We start from the raw sequence: 21,153 nt of genomic DNA, 5'->3' as shown, positions 1-21,153 counted from the left end.
GGAAATCATTACCAAGCTTAAAACCATGGAAGCACCTGGGATGAATAGAGATATCGGATTCTTATCTCATTATGCATGATCAAGCTTTCTTTAGCACCTCAGCCCAGGACTAATTGCAGCCATCAGCAGCCATTAACACCCATCTACAGGTTTACCACTCCCATCAGCCCATCTCCCATTCCCACCCACCCCCACCACCCTCTATATATATAGGGTCTGACACTTCTGTTTCTAGTGTATCTGAAGAAGTGTGCATGCACACGAAAGCTCATACCAAAATATAAACTTAGTTGGTCTTTAAGGTGCTACTGAAGGAATTTTTTATGGAAATTCAATATCATCAATTGAGACAATGATACCAAAGCCAAGGTGAAAGACTGGCTGTGATATCAGTAATCAGATTGTTGTGTTCATTCAGAAACCACCATGAAAATGGATGACTGATCCACGGAACTATTGCACAAATACCTAGATTTTATTTTTTTTAAAATAAATATCAGAAATAAATAGATGAAACGTTGTCTGCCTCTTGGGTAACTGTCACCTGTTATCTGATGGTAGGGCTAAACACTCCATATCTTATTATATTGTGTCGAGGTGCAATCAATTGTTCTTGTTAATGACATGTGGAGAACCAGTTCGGTTTGAGTGTTGGACTAGGATCTGGAAGACCAGGGTTCAAAGCCCCACTCAACTATGAAGCTTATTAGGTAACCTTGGGTCAGTCACTGCCTCTCAGCTGAACCTACCTTACAGGGTTGTTGTGGGGATTAAAGGAAGAAGGAATAACCATGTATGCCACCTTGGGTTCCTTAGAGAAAAGTGTAGGCTATAAATGCAAGCAACAACAACAAAAGAGAAAAAAGGCGTGTAATGAAGTCAAATTACATTGCTGCATAGTTGTTTGTATTCGTAAGACCATGCAAAATGTGATGCTTGGGGCTCAGTTTCTCTGATAACACAACGTGTCAGCCTTTGCAATACTAATATGATATTGTTGGCCCTTTAAAGTCTTTCCAAAATCTGGCACCTCGAAGGCAAGCTGCTACTGACCTGGGCCCTTCAACTGTGACAGTCTGGAGTTGCTGCAAACACCCTTTCCACCATGGCAAATGCAACCAGTAAGGTTTAGGATGCTGATCTCCCCTCCACTGCATATTCCATCTCCGGGGTTTGGAATTCTCTGTGAGTTATTGGGAAGGGAACAACAGGTGCAGCTATCTTTGGGTTAGCATCAGAGGTCAGCATTGTTGGGCATGGGCCAAGGTTCACACCCTAGAAGGAGGCCCACTCCCAACCCCTGGATGCCACTGGTTCCGCTGATGCTCCTCCTTACTGTTATTGTCTGTTCACTTGTGCCCTTTAGCAAAGTGAGCAGCAGCAGGAACAGGGAAATGCAGCAGCACCATCTTCTTGCCATGCCTATTACCCCTGGACAATGCACAAATTGGGCTCAAACGGAGAGAGGCAAGTGAATGGGAGGCACTGACAGTAGGGAAGGAATCCACATCCAAATTATGCTGAGTTTTCTAAATCCTTTGTTAGAATTCATACCCTTTTCATGAAATGCCAAATACTGGCAACAATACTACCCAAACTTGTGGAAACTCTTTATCACTTTCTTTTCCTATTAGATTTACTAGTCTACTTTGTTGAGATGAGAATAATAAGCAACGATTAGCTTATAAATATCCAGCTCTGGAGATGATTTGAAATTCACTCTGTGCAGATCTTTATCACCTTATAATTGGATGCTTCCTATATCCAGGCACCCTGGCACACAGTCAGCAATAAAGCATAAGCCACAAGCCCTGCACGTTCCTTGAAGCACATCAATAATGGCATCTCTATACACAACAAGGACGGAGTGCTACCAGATTAAAATAGTATCTTTCATGCATAGAGTAAAGCAGTGAGAATGAAGTCCTGGTATATGATGCACCTCAGAATGGCTGCTTGTTAAAATCAGTGCTGGTACACAAAGACATCTGAACAGGTGCTCCTGTTACCCTCCTTTCTGTTTAAACTGCTATGCTAGACAGCCTTTGAACAGCCGGACAATCCTGGCTTTCCAAGAGGGGAATGACAAATATCATTTTCTAAAATACCTGAAATGCTTCACTTTAAACCAATTTGTACAATAGCCTGTTTCAAGCGAAAAAGAATAATTGTTCTGTGCAGATCCATGAATTCTACACTGTTTGAAAATCCCTGCCATCTGACGTAGAGGGATTTATAGGTTTAGTGGAAATTGCTTTCCCCACTGTCCAGATTAAATACTGTGGGATGATTTTTCGTATGAGTAAACATCCTTTCAATAATGAACAGACTGATAATGTCTTAAAAGGAGAAAAAGGATCTTCATTTTGGTTTTCTTCTTCTTTTGTGGACTATTTCTGGACATAAGACCAGAGGATATCATGTTGACTGTTCATAAAATGCAGTTTAGCGTTTTCTTGCTGTTTTGGGCATGGGTTTTGTCCACAGAATGCAGAGCTCACTGGCAAGGGAAAGAAATTCACGAAGTCTACAAGAAAGGCAGGTGAGTTGAATTGTCAATCTGCAAGGCAAGAAATGATGCAGTATTTCAGATGAAGAAAATGGCCTTAATGGGTCAAACTAGCTGCCTCACATTTGTACAAGAGATCTTCTGTTCTTTGCTTTTAATGCTTTGTGTTGCTCCCTTTTCATTTAGTGTTTTGCATTTTTACAACTCAACATACCAGGTGAACAAATGAAAAATTCAATTTACTATGGCTTTCTAGCTTTAGGGAAGAGTAGCAGGAGGAGTTTAACTGGCATTTATTAATCAATATTTTAATCAATGTATTGATGTTACTGAAGGACTGTGACTAGATATAGATATTACAAGAAATTTACAGACAGATTCCAATGTTTTTCAGTTTCAAATTTTGAATACATATCCAACACATAAAGATGTGTATCTTTGACCGTCATGCATTCAACTTTCTATGTATATGTATATGGCCATTATAATTACTTATATTGTATAAGTGTTTTGAAGGGGAAATAAGTCAAATCAAATGGCAAACTGTTGTGGAAAAATAGGAAGAGTTATAAAATTCCCCCTACATTCCTGATCTGCTTATTTCTACAATGAAGATGCATTATTTTTCTTGGGCTGATATAATAAGGAGAAAACATACAATTGTTGGAGATCAGAAGGGATACTGATGGTCCATATATTTTTATCTGTTCAGTATTTCTAATATTTCTAATATTAACTGCCAGTTGCCCAGTTCAACATTTTACAGATTAGATCAGAGACTATGACATTGTAGTTTTCATTACAAAAACTGTTATCTAAGACATATGCTAAGTAAGATAGCCATAAGTCTCTTAATTTTTAAAAACCAGTTTTACATCTTATTTTAGCATAAGCTGTGAAAATGATTGTAATTAATAGAGTTGAGCGTGTTGGTGGTGGGGAGAATCTAACATTTTAAAGCAATATAACTCCACTGATTTAGGAAGGCCAAGAGGTTCAGTTTCAAAACTATTACTGCAGTATCAGTACAGTATTTGTGTTAATAGTTTATATCCCAAGGTAAGTTAATTCAAGGAAGTTTGTGGAAGGAAAGTCCCCTCTGCACCCCCATGGAAATCCTCTCCAGAAGGCCAGGAGGGCAGAACCTAAACAGTGTGGGGTGGGCTTGGGGGTTTTGGGGTAGAGGGAATTGACTTATATGAAGACCTCTGCCTGATGTCAGGGTCAAGCACCCTCCTGTAGCAACCTCTTGAACATGAAGAGGTTGCTGTTTCAGGCCAATGGCCCATCTAGTCCAGCATCCTGTTGTCACAGTGGCCAACCAGATGCCTGTGGGAAACTGGCAAGCAAGGTCTGAGCAGGAGAGCACTCTCACCTCCTGTGGTTTCTAGAAACTGATACTCAGAAGCATTAACACCTCTGACCTTGGGGGCAGGCCATAGCCATCATCTCGCAGTGGAAGGATGAGGCTTTTCAGGGGCCTACACAGGGGAATAACTTTTCTTCTATTAACTCCCATAAATTATATTAGGATCCAAGCCTATGAAATGCTTTCAGGGCTGGTATCAAAATAGGTAAAGGAGATACCAGTCACAGTTGAATGATTAAATTGATAAATTGCCACACATACTAAAGAAAAGTGACCTTTGCTAGTTTTTACTGCCAAATAGATTAATACAATGTAAGCAAGTGGAACAAAACCTTCAGAAGCATGTGTGGCAAAGACACTTAGGGTGCAGCTCTAATGCTGCTTACCTGGAAGTAGCCTCATTGAATTCAACAGCACTTACCTCTGGGTAGACAGGTTTAATATTGCACTGTCAGGCAGTGATCTATGATGTGAAAAGGGTGTGTGTCACAATTTAGTTATAATTTAGTTATAATTTGCTTATTATTTGCTTTTCAAACACATACACCATCACCACTTGGCCTAGGACAGGCCTTCAAGGACATAAATCACTGTCCTTATGTTCTCCTGTAAAATGTTCGAGGATATATTGATGCTTAAATTGCCTGATCTGGTTCATGCCTTCCAAAAACCATACTTTTGTGTATGCTGCAGCTGACATCGATCTCAATCACACTAATTTCCATTTCAAATTGTTTTCTATGGGATGTGGGAGCACAGAAAAGAAATGGAAAGCTACAGAAGACTGTGAAAGAAAGCAGTAATTGTTGGCCCAACAGCCAATTGGCAAGACATAAAGGACTCATCAGGTGCCCTGTGTTTATTCCAGCAGGAGTTCTGAAAGATTCTATTCACTGGTTGCATATTGGAATGACATACACCTGATATAGTCTGGGCAGAGAAACTAGACACAGGAGGTGACAGCTTGTGCTTTCTCCCATGCTCTGCAGGAGACTGGGCAAACTGGACCTAAGAGCACATCAAAAATTACAGATACCGGTAGGTTGTCTAGTAACACTACAGAGCAAGAAAACAAATAAGGAAAGCAGAGAGATGAGAATCTTATATATTAGATTTGTAAATCATCAACCAAATATGTACATCATAATATGATGCATAAAGACTAAGGGTAGATCAGGATCTGGCTTCCAGCGGAGAGGCTGTTTTTACTGATAATAAGAAGCATTCCTTCATGAAATGGGAATGTTTTGTTGGAGTGGGCGGGGGGGCAGGACCCAATGTGGTGCTGATATTGATACCTGATGTACTGAAATCAGGACAATGCTTTTGGAAAGTCCTCACAGACCCTAGAAAAGGGATTGTTCAAACTGGATCAGGTAATGGGTGGAGACAGGGTGCCTACTTTCCAATTCCTAATATAATAAAGCTACTTTTAGTTTCTTAGAGCAGGGATGGGAAACCTGTGGCCCTCCAAGTGTTATCGTGCGTAAGCCTGTCCCACCCTCCCTCTTTTCTTGTGCCAAACACTGTGTGCGCATGCACAATTGTGCATGCATTGAACGTGCACAAAATGGGAGCTGCCTGTACAATACTTCCTAGTTTTGCTTTTGGTTTCCTTTCAATATTGTGTTTGAAACAAATTATACTGACAACAATCTATCGTGACTGTGGCCTTGCCTTTTTCTTTTCGGATAGTGACATTTAAAAAACCATCATCACCCAACATAATTTTGCCCCGAAAGATTTTTATTTTGCAGCTCTTTCAAACTTTGCCTCTGGTTTCTAGAAAAACCATGAGTTCCATTGACAGCCCCACCATAAGGATGCTTTTCTTCAATTAATTCTAATTTGATGTACTTAAATTGTCCCATTCTAGCTAGTGTTCCCATGAGAACATGCCAAAACTATTCAACTATTATTTACAGCTTTTGCCAACCTGGTACCCTCCAGAGGTTTAGCCCATACCAGCAAACAACAACAACAACAACAACAGCAACAACAACAAAAGAGGAAAATCCAGCATAGAGATAACAACTAAAACCAATTCCAAGCCAACATAAAGCCAGCAGGGGGATAAGGTTGGCCTATAAGTAGGGGTAGGGAGGTACCTCAACAACAGGTTGTCTCTGACTTACGGCTATTTGTTTCAACATCTGACACAAGTGTATGTTTACAAGTGTAAATGAGTAGGAAGCTCACCATGCAGTAAGGAAACCTGCAAAGGCAAGGTTCCTGAGTGTGTAGAGGTGCCTGCCACCATCATCTAGACTGCCAGCACCAACGTGGACACTGATTTTGAGGGGGGATGAAACTGGAGGGTCAGAAGAGGCAGTAGCACAACCCACAGGTGCTGGAGCAAGTCCAGTAAGCAGAGACCTTCAGAATCAGACATGCTTGGACCGGAGACCCCTGAGCTAGGACCACCAGTCACTGCAGCGTCCAAGCTGGACCCCATCATGAAGCCAGAATCCTTGCCTTGAAAAGGAAAGGAAAGAAAAGGAAAGGAAAATTTATTGGCCAAGTATCAACCATACTTGGAATTTTGCTTCGGCTACATTGCAATGTAAAGAAAAAACATACCTCATACAAACACTATTCTGCTCACAATACAACAGCACAGCGAAAAGACCCCATACCACCAACTGGCCTCCCTTCCGCCCACAACTACAGATTTAACAATTTGATGGCACAAGGAAAAAAGCTATTCCTGTGCCTAGACGTTTTTGTATATAGAGTCCTGTGCTGACGTCCGTATGGGAGTAAATCAAAAAGGTGATGACCAGGATGTGAAGGGTCTACAGCAATTCTCTCGGCTCTCTTCCTGACTCAAGCGGCATAAAGTGTCTCTGTTGGAGGCAAACTAACATCAATTACCCTTTCTGCAGTTCTTACTGCTCATTGGAGCTTATCCAGCTTAAGGGCCTCAAATGCCACTGAGAACGTTCGCCACAAAAGGTAGTGTGCTCAATTAAAAAGAATGGAGAGACAGCAGTGTATCAGACTCCAGGACAGAGGGCTGAACCAGTAGGAGTCCTGGGAAGGGTAGTCAGGGCCAAGTTCCCACACAGCACTTGTTGGAGTTGTCTTATCTCAGGGTCCTGTCCAGGGTCCTGAAATATATATCTCTGGTCACCATTACTTCCTGGTTACTATTATTGACCTTTTGAATTACACTGCCTTTGCTTGTCATTCTCTTGCTCTTGCTACTTGCTCAGGATTACTGCTAGATCTGCTTCTTCCAGACTCCACTGTGGGCTCAGTCTTGAAGCTGATCCTTCTGCCTGTGCTCCTATGGGAACCTAATCTGCCCTGTTCCCAATTTTGTTGGAGTTTGTATGTTCCCAGCACTGAGAAATAAGGCAATGCATATTTCTAGGGCCTTAAATATCTTATTTTCCTTGTGTGTGCACTGCCTTCTCAGAAGCAATTGCCCCTTCCCCCAAGTTCAATGGGACTTACCCCCGGGTATAGGATTTTTTTGGCCTTGGATAACTTTGGTACAAATGGTATAGATGTGGTGAAATAACTAAACAAAGTTCCTACAAAGGCTAATGACCCTTGGCTTAAGTAAAACTATTTTTCTCTCTCACTTAAATAACAGTGTTGTCTCTCCTGTAGGTTCAGTATCATTATCCATGCCTGGCTGATGGGAAAGTGACATCAGGAGACAGGCTGTGTTGGGGCACAAAGTGGTTCAGCACCCACTGCCCAAACACCTCTTCTGCTCTGTAAATTGTGTCCCACGCACCACTGGGGGGTCTCAGGAGGGGGGAACCTCTGCCCTTCCAGTTCTTGTTGGACTCCAGTACCCACCAACCCCAGACATCACAGCCAATAAGAGATAAAAAAAATTCTGATCCTTAGTTCCTCCAGATGACATGTTTATTGAGCTTGCACATCCTGATCTGCTTGCACAAAGCTTACATGGAAATTCTACTGTACCATGTACAGTCTTTATCGAGCATTTGTTCTGATTTGTGGGGAGGCTATATGCCAATGAGCATTCATTCTGATTTGCTTGCCACTATAGTTATATGGCTCCCTGTTGATCAGTCTTCTATCCCACACTTTGCATTTCCTTGTCACTTGCCTAACTGCAAAAAGTCATTTAAGTAAAGATGGATTTGTTGTGCCAGAACACCCTGATCCACTTTATTTGCTCAAATCTAACCTTGTGGTATACAGTTGAATTCCTCCTTTTTGCAATTTGAATAGAGCTTTCTGAATTGCCAAACAGGAGCTGAGCCTCCTTTTCACTAGATTTTCTTCTTTTACTGCACCTACAGGTGGACTTCTTATATAGATGACTGGGTGAGGCAGAGCAGTTAATGTGTGATATCTAAGGTGTAACTGGAACAGCGGCTGCTTTGCAGTGGTCATGAAAATTTTCCACCATTGCAACTTCCTGCACACAATCTTGGCTCAAGCTAGGATAGGGATAAGAATGGGGATTTGCCTTAAAGAAGGGCTAGAGGGGTTCTGAAATAAATTCTTTTACATGCACAGGCTGGAAAGCCTGCCAAAGAGGAGGAAGGTGAAGTGGAAGGGGGGGGACTCCCACTGCCACAGAGCAGCCCCACTTCATTCATGTGCTGCCACTAGAATCCCACTGTGACCCAGATTTAATCTATTTTTACCTCTCTTATTTTATCATCTTCCTTCTTTCTGCTCTGCATTTTCCTACTGCATCATTTCTAACAGCAGTCACACCTACTAATCTTCCCTGTCCTTAGCTCTTTGCTCAACAGCTGATAGTTATTATTTCCCTTATGATTTGCTTCTCATAGAATGTCCCCAAAGCAATTCAACAGTAAAAAATATGCGCAATAAAAGCATTTCTTTAAAAGAATGTCAAGTCCAACACAGATACAGACTGGGATTTTTATTTTTTTATTTCAAATGATCTTCACTTAAAAGTATTGTTGGTAAAGGAAGGTCTTCAACAGGTGCCAAGAAGATAATAGAAATATACACTACAAAAGACTGGAGAAGTTATACCCATTTCCTTTTACTTTTTGTAGCCTGAGTTTATTATTAACTCCTTCTTCCCCTTGTGATTTTTTCTCTGTGGAGATGGCACTTGGTAAACTACTTGTTCATACAGCCCAGGAATGGAAACCTGCAGCCTTCAACACATTATTGGATTCTATTGTTGGACTCCAACTCCCACCAGTCCCACTCAGAATGGCAAATGGTTAGGGATGATGGAAGCTGCAGCCCAATAACAACTGAAGGGCACAGCTTTGCCATCCTTGCTCTCTAGACTATGTACCACATTTTTTACTTGGTGAAATTCCTGCTTAGATACAAGAAGCTACCACCACCCACTTCCTGCACTTTCTGTAAACAATTGAAGACATTTGTTCCAACAGGCTTTCACAGCTGGACAAGTGGGTCTTTACCATGAGTGTCCTCTTGTTAGGGTTTCAGTCTTGTTCTAAATGTACCTGTTGTTTTGTGTTTTTAACTATCATCTATGTAAACTGCCCTGAGAAATCAAAGATGATGATGATAATTTCTTCTTTCTACCACTTGCACAACCTAAGCATATTTCCACAGTCACCATCTTCCCGCTTCTTGAATTCACCCAATGCATCTCTCCATCTCTACTGAAAGGACCTGTCCATCTGTCTTTCCTCCCACCAACACACACACTCTCTTTCTCTTTCTCTTTCTCTCTCTCTCTCTCTCTCTCTCTCTCTCTCTCTCTCTCTCTCTTTCTCTTTCTCTGATTGGATTTTTTCCATCTACTTTTGTCGGAACTGGGATGGGTGGGGGAGGAAAGTTTTATGTCATTCAGAAAGATAGTTGTCAATATTGTGTTGCTTCCAGAGATTATGAAAAAATAGAATCAATAAGATTGTATGATTTGGCTTACTTTTTGCCTTCCTCTGCTGTACATCTTGCATTGCTGGACTGAGCTATTTGAAGTTATTCACTCATCAGGCACCTTTTGCAGCACACTTTCATTGTGGTGTGCAAAACTGAAAGTTATGCTCACAGGATAGGATCCAGAGGAAAGAAGCTTGGCCTGCAGTCACTGTAAAGAACTTGCAAGAGATTGTGCAGTTCCTTGTGCAAAATGGAAGCACACCTCAGAATTTCAGCTCCCTTTTCATGTGCAGCTATCCTATGTTAATTCAGAAAAGGCCTCAAGAGCAACCCTAATATTATTTTTGATTAACAGTGGGAAATTATTCAATAACTTCTTTTAAGGTAATGATTTAATTAAAGTAAAATATTACCTTCACGTTCTATTTGTAACATAGTTACACTTTTGGAAGACTGAAAAATATATTCTCCCTAATAGGGAAGTGATGATTGCAGCAGGATTTAAGAACAATTGTTTCTTAAAGTGCCTGTAACTTTTACTTTATTAAGTAACTATTTTTTGTAACACAGAATCCTGGAATTGTGGACATTTCCTTCCCTTCTCACCCCCCTCTTTAGACCTTTGCAGGCCTAGTATTGCCAGTGCTTAAAACCAAAAATTCTCAAAGTTTGATGGGCCCTGAGGCATGGGCGTAGCCAGGGTTTATGTTATAGGGGGACAGGCTTTATGTTGGGAGGAGGGCAGAACTAAGCTGTCTGCAATGTGATTGGTCAGTTAGTTAAGTATTTTTATTTACTTTATTTTATTTACTTGGCTATGCTCATGCCCAGGGGGCAGAACATTCTCAAGCACTGTGCAGAACGCAGATGAAATCTGGGGAGAGGGAATCCAACAGTTTTTGGTGGGTTGGGTTTTGGGGAGGATAACCTAATATGGAAGCGTTTCCCCCTAGGTGTATGAACAAACCCCAGCAGTAAAGCTGTCTGTTCACTCGTAGAATACAACAGGTTTTTTTAAAAGCTGATCCCCCTTACCTTTCCTGCAACTGGACTATGAGCAACAACGTAGGTTTTTCTCTGATTGGTTGGTATACCTAAGATTGAGGGTGCTTCCAGATGGGCGTTTATTGAGGGGTAGGCACACGTTGCACACACTTTTTTTTACAGCATCTACATGATATTTTTAGCATCAAAATGGCATCCTATATCCCCCCAACACCTACCAGATTTGCCCATTCCAGAAAAACCCAAATACAGTACTGTAAAAAAAGGAAGGAAGGAAGGAAGGAAGGAAGGAAGGAAGGAAGGAAGGAAGGAAGGAAGGAAGGAAGGAAGGAAGGAAGGAAGGAATGTTACCAACTAGCGGTTTGCAATAGCAGAACTATCCTTTTACAATAGAAACCTTGCCCCATCTAGAAATCCCCTCAGGTTCCCCATGTTGGAATATGCAATATGATGCCACTTGTTTCACTACAGTATTGCAATGGTCCTGTTTCATAAGTAATGTATTGAGCAAAAGCTCAACATAGTGGTGTTCTGCCAAGTGCATGGGGGCAGATTGTTGCTTCATAATGGCTCTAGAGAACAAACCAAAGGCTGGGCACCGCAGCTGACCCCTCAGCCCTTGGTGGGATAGCTGTACATGCAAATACATTGTACCAATCTGGTTTGCCTTTTGCTTCTGGCATGTCAACCTTTTCCACGTCATCTGCAATAGCTCAAGATTAATGGATAGATCTGGCCTTACTTCTGCCAGACACCAGGTCTACTGCTCCCACATATCTTACCGGATAGACCTGGCCTCACAGCCATTGGGCACAAGTACTGTATCATGACAACTTAAGTTGATCCTTAGACTTGAGGTGCTAAACTAGTATCCTATTTACTTCTCTTTGTTTCTTTGGCTGCTTCCAGGCAATTTGTTCATTAAGCATTCATCTTGATTACTTTGCACAAAGTTTGCAGGGAGGTTATACACACCAACATTCATTCTGGAATGAATTCATTCAGCATTCATTCTGATTAATTTGCAAATACGCTATTATATGATGTCACATCAATGAATTGTTATCCTACAGTCTCCAGTGCACTCTCCTGTCACTTTCCTTACAAAAAGAGAGAGTCCAATTTCTTAATTGTGCAACCTGATTTTACTGTTATGTGAGGAGAAATCAAGATCAGTTAAGAAATCCTTCTTTCAGTACATCTCTTCTCTAGGCTCCACTAATCCATGATGAGTTCACAATGGTCAGTCTTTGTTTAAATAAGTCACAAACTACCCTCTTGTCAGATGAGCAAAATACAAGATGCAAACCCCATAATAACTAAAAAGCTAGCTCAAAACATTATGCCTGAACTGTGCATATAAACACAAGTAGCCCCTGCCCCCAATGTTCCTGTCTGACCTTCCCATATTGAGCAGGGGTCCTAATCACACAGAGACTTCTAAGCATCTTCGTGTGAACATGTGTGAAAAATACCCTTCATACCTTTACACTCAACATGCATGGGGAAAGCATGTTGGGGGCAGGGCTAGTATGTGCGCCCCTGCCACGCCCCTTACTTGTGTTTGCATTCCCTGTTTAGGCATAACAGAACAAAGCTTACTATGTCTAAGAAACTCAGGGAGGGTTTTTATGCTACTGCTTTCTGCAGAACTCACTATTGTGCTTCCTGAAGAACGAGTATGAAAGCTAAACTAGATAGGACATGGGAGTTTCATGGTTGGAGCTCCTGAGCGCCTGTTTCTTTGTACAAATCAAACAAATTTTGTGGGTTTTTGGATCAGGGCTAGAGCTCACAGCAAACCTCCTAACTTTTTGGTCATATTCATGCTATACATGGCTTCCTCCTAAAGGATCCTGGGAACTGTAGTTTGTTACAGGTGCTGGGAACTGTAGCTTTGTTAGGGTAAACTACAGTTCTCAAGATAATTGGGAGAAACATTATGTTTTAAATGTGCTTTCAATGTGTGGTGTAGGTGTGACCCCACACCCAGACTCTGATCCAGATTTCCCTTTCTGGGAATTAGTTATATTAGCGGCTGATTGGAAAACAGACAAAAAATTAATTTGCTAGTCAGGATGAGTGAGGAGTTGGAATAGACTCAGATAAGAGATGAGAACACTAACCCTCCAACACTACTCAGACACGGTGGGTGCAGAGCTATTATAATAACAGGCATACTGGGATGTGCGGGGGAGGGGAGGGGAAGCCTGTGAAAGGTAGTTTTAAGGCACCTGGCAGGCCAAAATGTGACTGCAGAATTGCATTCAGCTTGGTCACAGGTTCAACAGGCACCATTGGTAGGTGTTAAGCTGCTGCTAAGCCCCTCTTTGACACTTTTTCTAAAGCTAATTGCCCGCCCAACCTGCACACTGGGGCTGGGGCAGGGGAAGGAATTTTAAACAGGATCATAGCTTCTTAGGAACTGGTTAAAACTCCCCTCTCCATACACTGCAGCCCTGATGAAAATTAGGAACTTCTGCACTTTGTAACAAATTCCCTGGGTGGACTAACAATCCAATCCTATTTCCAGGGAACTTTTGTAGTTCTGTGAGGGTCTCCTATCAACTCTCAACACCCTTAACAAACTACACACCCCAGGATTCCTTGGGGGAAGCAGTGACTATTTAATGTGGCATGATACTGCTTTAAATGTATAGTGCAGATGTGACATCGAGGCGCAGGATTTCTGTGTGCAATGACAATTTTATTTCAATTTGTTTATCTGGAGAAGTGTTAAGTATGTGAGCCTCCATCTCCAATGTGAAGTGAAACATCTTGCACACAGACTTCTAACCACTCAGGCATTGTCTTCCTGTTTTTGTTTTCTCTTTCAGTTTTGTTCCTGGGAATTAGACATTTTATCGTCTAATAAATGTAGAATGATCAAAGAATTCAGTTTCTTTCTAGTGCAGAGAATAGCAGGGAGAGCAAAACGAAGGAAAAACGTATGAGGAAGCAGTTTAGAGTTCCATTTTAGCATGACTGCACTGGTTCCTTCCCCTCACATTGTAAACAACCAGGTAGTAAAATTATTAATTCCTCTACAGAGTATTTTGATACTATGACAGCTCACTAGGTGCACAGTTTTGCTTTTCTGTTCTGAGTTGCTACATTTGCACTCAGGGTTTTGTTCCAGGGGATTTGTGGATTGGGCATTTATCCTGATTAGTTCTCACAACTTTTCAGAGAGGTTAGATGTTGCCTGTGTCTTGAGCATTTATTCCAATTTGTTTGCATGAAGCAAATGTTCTACCACACTTTCCAGCACATCTTCCTGTCACTTTCCTTCTTGCAAAAAAAAATCTGCTGAGGGACAGGTTGTGTTTGTTGCACAAGAGTACAACCTGAATTTGCCAAGCTGTGATTGAATCCCACCCAATAATGGTGTCAATAAGGACAATCCAGGATCAATTCCAGGTTTGAGAACCCGTAGGAAAGTGCTTTCTGTGAAACCCCTCCTACATGGGTTCCCCACCTCCTCCAGCCACAAGCTGACCTGCTGGTGGCAATGGCAGTCAGCTGTGAGTCATGGTTTTAAATGTCCCACAATGCCCAAGAGCAAGCAATGTAGCATTTGCTTCTGGACATTGTGGGAAATTTAAAATACAGCTTGTTGTTGTATGCTGTCCAGGACATTTTTTTAATGTCAGTGGGCTGTCCAAGTGGGTACCCTGTCCAAGGGTATCAGGAGTCAAGAGATAATGCTTGTTTTAGTTTATCTTACTGCTGCATTTGGAAGGTTTTCAGTTCCCCTGCAGCTTAGTTTACTTGCTTGAGTCATCTATATTTGTTCTACTGACCTCCCTTCACCTCCAAGGCATCAGTTGGCACATTACACTTTGAACCTTTTTGTTTTCTTTTTATGGTACACTATTAATCTGGATTAGATGGGTTGAACAAATGTTTGGCAATGAAGAGCCTGGTTCAGTAAAGGAATTGGCATTGAATGATGCTTGGCTTCCAGAGTCTTACAATCCTATAGGCCAGTGGTGGCCAAACTTGGCCCTCCAGCTGTTTTGGGACTATAATTCCCATCATCCTTGACCACTGGTCCTGTTAGCTAGGGATGATGGGAGTTATAGTCCAAAAACAGCTGGAGGGCCAGGTTGGCCACCACTGCTGTAGGCTCTACAGTGTAGAGACATGTGTGCAGACAAAGTATGTGTGTATCTGTGAATTTATTATTATTAAGAGATTTCTATACAGTATCGCCCTCCACCAAAAATAGTCATGGAATGGTTTACAAAAACGGGATGATATAAAAATATGTTACAGAACTTAAAGCAGAAATAGTAAAACAATTCTTATAAGTTGCAGAAATAGCATGTTGTAAACATGTTTCAGTATGTGTTTCTTGATGAGGGATAATAATGCTTTGTTAGTTTTGGATAACAAAGTGGCTTTAACATTTTAAAAATCTTGTTTTGTGATTATTATAACATTCTGCACAGTTAATTGTAAGGGGCGGGGATTTTAAAAGTTCATGCCCCAACACCTGCCTGCTTTCTGAGTCCATTTTGCTAGCCAAATTTCACGCATTAGCTCATCAAATTTCCTAAGAATATAGACTAGCCTTCTCCTGCTTTTTCCAATGCTTTTAGTTGCTTTCTATTATTACCAAAAGCTTTTTTGATAATGAATTTCCTTTGTTAGTGTGTATCTGTGCTTACATAAGACAATGCAAAGTGCACCTGAATTGGCAGAGGCAAAAGGAGAGATTAGCAAATGAGTCTGCTAACATGATGCATCATTTTTCATTCATTAAGCCTGGATTTTACATGTTCAAAAGCTTACTTTGCTTGCTTTGCCCCCCACAAGTGTGCTAATTTAGAAGATCTTCTTTTAGAAGGGGCCCAACCTGAAAGAAGTCGGCAACTGCCAGAGTACATTGAATGACCTGAAGTGTGTCTCTGGGTCATATATTTCCCCAGAATGCACTGTGCATCTTTGACTCCAGGAAGTCTCTTGAATTCACCAGATTTTGATGGCAGCACCTGGCTCAACAGAGCCTACTTCAGCCACTGTGGCACAAATAGGTTGGTTCCGTGTTGTCAGGGTAATGTAGCCTGGACGGGATGTTACACCACTCTGAGTACGTCACTTTCAACAACTCTGAGTGTGTATGCACACATGGCCATAAAGTGTATTCACTGTCTTCTGCAGACACATGTTTTTGGTCAGTGCACCCACACTGTCATCTTCATATTGTTGGTACATTGTTCTTTTGGTGTTTTGAAAGTGCCTTTCAGTGGAGCAGTTAAAAGCTGTCTTGCATTTTGTGACACATTCTGAAATGCATTTGGCTTGTGTGGAAACAGAGAACGCCTCCTATTGGGCAGGGTCTTATGACATTGTTAGGCTGCACCTGAACCATGGAGATTAACCTGAGAAAAACCTGAGCCATTTGGTGTTTTAGTCTACCTGGAAGATAATCAAATTGTTTTAAAATGTGGCTTAAAATGTCTGAACAATTATTTTAAACGGCCCTAAATGGCCTTGGTCCAGTATACCTGAAGGAGCGTCTCCACCCCCATCGTTCTACCCGGACACTGAGGTCCAGCGCCGAGGGCCTTCTGGCAGTTCCCTCGCTACGAGAAGCCAAGTTAAAGGGAACCAGGCAAAGGGCCTTCTCAGTAGTGGCACCCAGTCTGTGGAATGCCCTTCCACCAGAGGTCAAAGAGAACAACAATTACCAGACCTTTAGAAGGCATATTAAGGCAGCCCTGTTTAGGGAAGCTTTTAATGTTTGATGGATATCTGTATTTTAATGTTTTGTTGGAAGCCGCCCAGAGTGGCTGGGGGAACCCAGCCAGATGGGCGGGGTATAAATACTTTTTTATTATTGGCACTGCTGTTGTTGTTGCTACTAAAGTGTTAATATCAGTTCACTCACAATGTTATTGTCTCATGTTCTGCAGAGCTCAAATTATGGGGAGAAAGGCAATGGGTTCTTAATAATACCCTCTATTTAAAACCCTTATAAAAATCCATCCATTTTAGCCAGAAAAAAAATGCTCCTATAGCCTTCTAAAAACAGTGACTGGGGTGGAGGGAATTAGAAAATGTCTCCCATCCCCACAGGATTCAAACACTGAGTAGGCTAAAGGCTATGAGAACTTGACTTCACAGCAGATGTTTATCCTTTGTTCCATGAGCATTACCCAGGGGTTCTGTGTAATTTTACAACCTCCTGCCTCTGATACTTCACTTTCCCCTCTTCTGCAGGCCAATCATCTAAGTTTCACACTGCAAGTTAAAAACTTTTTTTGGAGTGAGATTCCCCCTCAAAAAAGATTAAATAGAACTTACCCCAATATTGGTAGCTTATGCTGGAGGTGTCAATCTATCAAATTTTCCATATTCTCTGGTCATCTTCATAGAGCAGATCATATTGGCACCTAATAGTAATGGAAATAAGCGAAACTGTGGAATACGGACTGCATCAAGATCCTCTAATACAATAATACCGGTATTGTTTGGATACATCAAGGAAGTTGCATTATCCTTCACCTTCTTATGTCACCCTGACTTTAAAGCACATGACTTTCCCCCAAAGAGTCCTGGGAACTGTAGTTCCCACCTCACAGGAGTACAATTCCCAGAATCCTTAACAAATTGTGGTTTCTATGTTTCTTTGGGTAAAGTTATGTGCTGTTTGATGTGCATTAAATGTAAGGTGTGGATCATCCCTCGGTTTATGAACACCTTGGTTTACGAATTTTTGGTTTACGAACACCACGGACCCATCTGGAATGGATTAATTCACTTTCCATTACTTTCAATGGGAAAGTTCGCTTCAGTTTATGAACGCTTCAGTTTATGAACAGACTTTCGGAACCAATTACACCCATGCTTCGGGTTAAGTACGCTTCAGGTTGAGTACTCCGCGGACCCGTCTGGAACGGATTAATCCACTTTCCATTACTTTCAATGGGAAAGTTCGCTTCAGTTTATGAACGTTTCAGTTTAAGTACTCCGTGGACCGTCTGGAACAGATTAATCCACTTTCCATTACTTTCAATGGGAAAGTTTGCTTCAGTTTATGAACGCTTCAGTTTATGAACAGCCTTCCTCAAGAAATAGAAAATTGGCTAACCAAGTTCTGAGATATGGTTCAAATGCTCAAATTTACAAATATAATAAGGATTAGGGAAGGCCAACAGCAAGATGATTCATTGAAATGTGAGGCTTGTTTATATCATATTGGAATGTAAAGATGCAGGAGGCAACAAATGCATATAGTTTATCGAAGCAGACATAGATTTAAATATATTTGAGGTCTAGTTGCACATTAAATATGGCTGGCTAAAGTAATATCTTTTTAGAACTAAGATTATTTTATGAATTAAAATAAAACATTGGGTTGTCTTATATTGAATAATGTTGAATGTCTTTGTACAGTATGTATCCAATATTTATATAACATTTCTGTATTTATAGACAAATTAATTTAATATTGGGAATTTTGTATTTAGTGCTTATGATAATAAAATGCATATTCATAAAAAGGAAAAAAGGAAAAGTTAATCTCGAGTGTCAATATAGTGTGTCAAGGATGAAATATGTGATTTGGACTAGGAAGATATCAATGTAACTTTCTAGAAGATTGTGAACATATGCAACTTATCTGTTTTGGTTTTTGTTCATAGTCGGCCTCAAAGACAGAGAAGAGAAACACATGGAGAATCACACAAGCAAGGCAGGTATGTTCTACTAAAAATGGAAGAGGCCAACGTTCTTTCCTATGCCTTTTCTCCTTTGTAACCACCCCTACCCTCAGCAGAAGTCAGTACTGTACTGATAAAGTTTTCAGATCACACCCATGCCAGTGTAAGTAGCAGAGAAACACAGCAGAGCTTCAAGATCTTGGTCCTTTTCCATTGTCAGCTATTTCAGACTTGACAGTGAGGAAAACTATTTGCCACACAGTTCAACATGAAGTGTTTTAGTGCCTTCAAGTCACAAGACAATTATTCACACTATATACATGAAGTTAGAAGATGCTGGTGCTCATAAACTATGCACTACTAATAACTAAGTATAATAACCTGGGCTAAGGAGGTTGTTGTAAACATGGTACAAGAGTCTCAGAAAGGGGAGAGATCCACACAAAGCTGCTGGATGCCGCTAGCTATACATCAGCCAACACACATACCCACAGAGGAGGCAGTTAGAAGATATTGAGATATGTGGACCAGTGATCTGATTCAGTACAAAGCAGCTTCCTATACAAAATTAAATCCAGGGGCATGAAAGCCAATGGAAGATGCTACCTCTTCCTCCCATTCTGCTGGGTAATACTGGCAATGGTGAAAACAAGCGGCTAGCCAGCAGCGCTCTTGGTCTTGTTGTAAACAAAATCTGCCCTTATTCCCATATGGGGTATACAAGAGCCCTTATAAAGTCCTTTGTCAGTTCTCCATCAGTAGGAGAAAATAACAGAGGCCAACCAGAGAATATTGAGAAGCAAAGCAGCTAGTAATCCTGATCTTTATTGAACTGTTGCAACAGGGTGCTCCCCTCACCGGCAGGAGAAAGGAGAAGGACCCAGAACAAAGGTGTGCCTGCCCTTATGTAGACATTTTGAAATTCCCTGCCCTGGAGCTCAAGACCACCCCTCCATACATCATACAGAAGGGGTGTAGCCCAAGACCACCCCCCAGATATATCATACCTACATCACAGAAAAGGCAATCTACAACAGAAATTTGAATGTTGTTGTTTTTCCTGTCTGCCAGGTTGTCTGATAATGCCTTATCTGATTGCCTTTTCTGGTAGTCTGGCCATTCCTTTGAGATGGTAATCACTTCATTCCTGAGACAACAGAAGGTTCACCCCCTCTCTCCCTGCAGAGAAACACCTAGTCAGCCTGGGAGCAAAAATGGTTTCAGGACTGTCCTCCTGTGCCGCTCCAGAGGCCCACACCTCTATGTACGTGTTTGCTTGGTACATTTATGAACATTTTTATATACTGTATATTCCTGCGTATAAGACTACTCTTTAACCCAGGAAAATCTTCTCAAAAGTCGGGGGTCGTCTTATACGCCGGGTCGTATTTCTTATACAGCAAGTATATCCCAAACTCTATATTTTAACTGGAAATGTTGGGGATCGTCTTATACGCCCAGTCGTCTTATACGCCAGAATATACGGGTATGTAAGACCTTAATTTTTTTATTACAGTCTCAAGTCTATTTCAAATGGTTACATTGGAGCAAAAGTATTTAGGCTCAAGTACCACTACCAAGCCACTGTCAACAGATCAAGTAACCAGCATGCTGCAAACTTGAAATCAAAGCTGTGGGCCTAAGCAGCAAATTACCTCAGCCCTGCTTTCAAGATAAACCAGGCACACATCCAGCTCAGACAGCCTAGACTGTGCAACCAAATTTGCTTCCCAAGCATAACTAGCACAACTTTAAACTCACCCAGCTAAATGCAGCCTGCAAATCAGCCTTGTATGAGACCTGTCGCATTCTTGGCAGCTTCCTGATTTGACAAGCCCAGACAGACAGGAAGAACTGCTTTGCCACATCTCCAGTGGGCTTCCCTACAATGCTATGGGCTATATTTGGCTTGTGGGCTGTGTGTGTGGAAGTGGGCCTAAGGCGCTGAGGTGACTGTTCTGAAGTAACGGCTTCTGTGCTTTCACCCTCCCCTCTTTAAGGCTCTCTTTGCCTTTCCTAAGATATCTGGAGCAGGTATGGAAGCCTTTTCTCTGCAAACCTGCTTCCGGCCTGGCTGGGTTCCCAACTTGCCACTTTGCTTTTGGGCTGCAGCCAGTCGGCTTTTCAGCATTGTTTCTTTAATGCCTGTCACAAAACTATCTTAGACTTGCTTACAATTGACTTCTCAGTGCTTCCTGGCCCTGCCCCTGTTTCCTATTTACTTAGCAATTACAATAAAGATACATTAGATAGTGTGCTATACGTTACACAATGTTGTGTTTGTTCACTAGGGACTGAAGAATCTGAAACGTGCTTTAGCACTCCTGTCACAGCTAGCTGTCTAAAAATACACCAGATCATATGGAGTTATTTTTCAAAGGTTTTGCATAGCTCCCCCACTGGTCCATGATTGTTGGTGGGTCCAGTTACTTGAGCAGAGCTGAAGGAGATGAAGTGACATGTCAAATGTCATTTCATCTCCTCATGCCTTTCAGTCTGTAATCTTATATGCTCTTTTTTGAGAGGAGGTTCCATTGAACACCGGGGAACTTACTTATGAGAAAACAGGCAAAGGATTGAACTGCCAATGAATTTGGTGAGGTTATCCACAACTCTAGGAAATATTGGGGCTGGACTATTTTTTAGGCATTTAACTAATACAATTACCGGTACTTGATTTGTGTCTCCACACACCAGACTGGTGTTCTGTGAGCCCCCTGGAGAACCCACATTAAGGAATAGTGCAGTAGTACAGTTGTGTAATTGTG

General features: G+C 41.5%; 1 protein-coding gene and 1 long non-coding RNA gene across 2 annotated transcripts in view; one reads left to right on the top strand and one right to left on the bottom strand.

Annotated features, from left to right (window-relative positions):
* Positions 1 to 2,420: 2,420 nt before the first annotated feature.
* The window catches only part of GABRR1 (gamma-aminobutyric acid type A receptor subunit rho1), a 30,954-nt gene continuing 12,221 nt past the window's right edge, over positions 2,421 to 21,153 (top strand). The window contains exons 1-2 of the mRNA XM_035109407.1: positions 2,421 to 2,542; positions 18,368 to 18,421. Coding sequence (XP_034965298.1) covers positions 2,421 to 2,542; positions 18,368 to 18,421 — 176 coding nt within the window. The remainder of the gene's footprint in view (positions 2,543 to 18,367; positions 18,422 to 21,153) is intronic.
* On the bottom strand, positions 5,570 to 20,909 carry LOC118082260 (uncharacterized). Its single transcript, XR_004692224.2, has 3 exons — positions 20,147 to 20,909; positions 17,028 to 17,116; positions 5,570 to 6,353 (listed from the first exon to the last, which is right to left on the bottom strand). It is a non-coding gene; the product is annotated as an uncharacterized LOC118082260 (long non-coding RNA).

The sequence above is a fragment of the Zootoca vivipara genome, chromosome 3 (assembly GCF_963506605.1).
Source record: "Zootoca vivipara chromosome 3, rZooViv1.1, whole genome shotgun sequence".
NCBI lineage: Eukaryota > Metazoa > Chordata > Lepidosauria > Squamata > Lacertidae > Zootoca > Zootoca vivipara.
The sequence above is the reverse complement of the archived record's forward strand: the minus strand, read 5'-3'. Positions and strand labels throughout refer to the sequence as shown.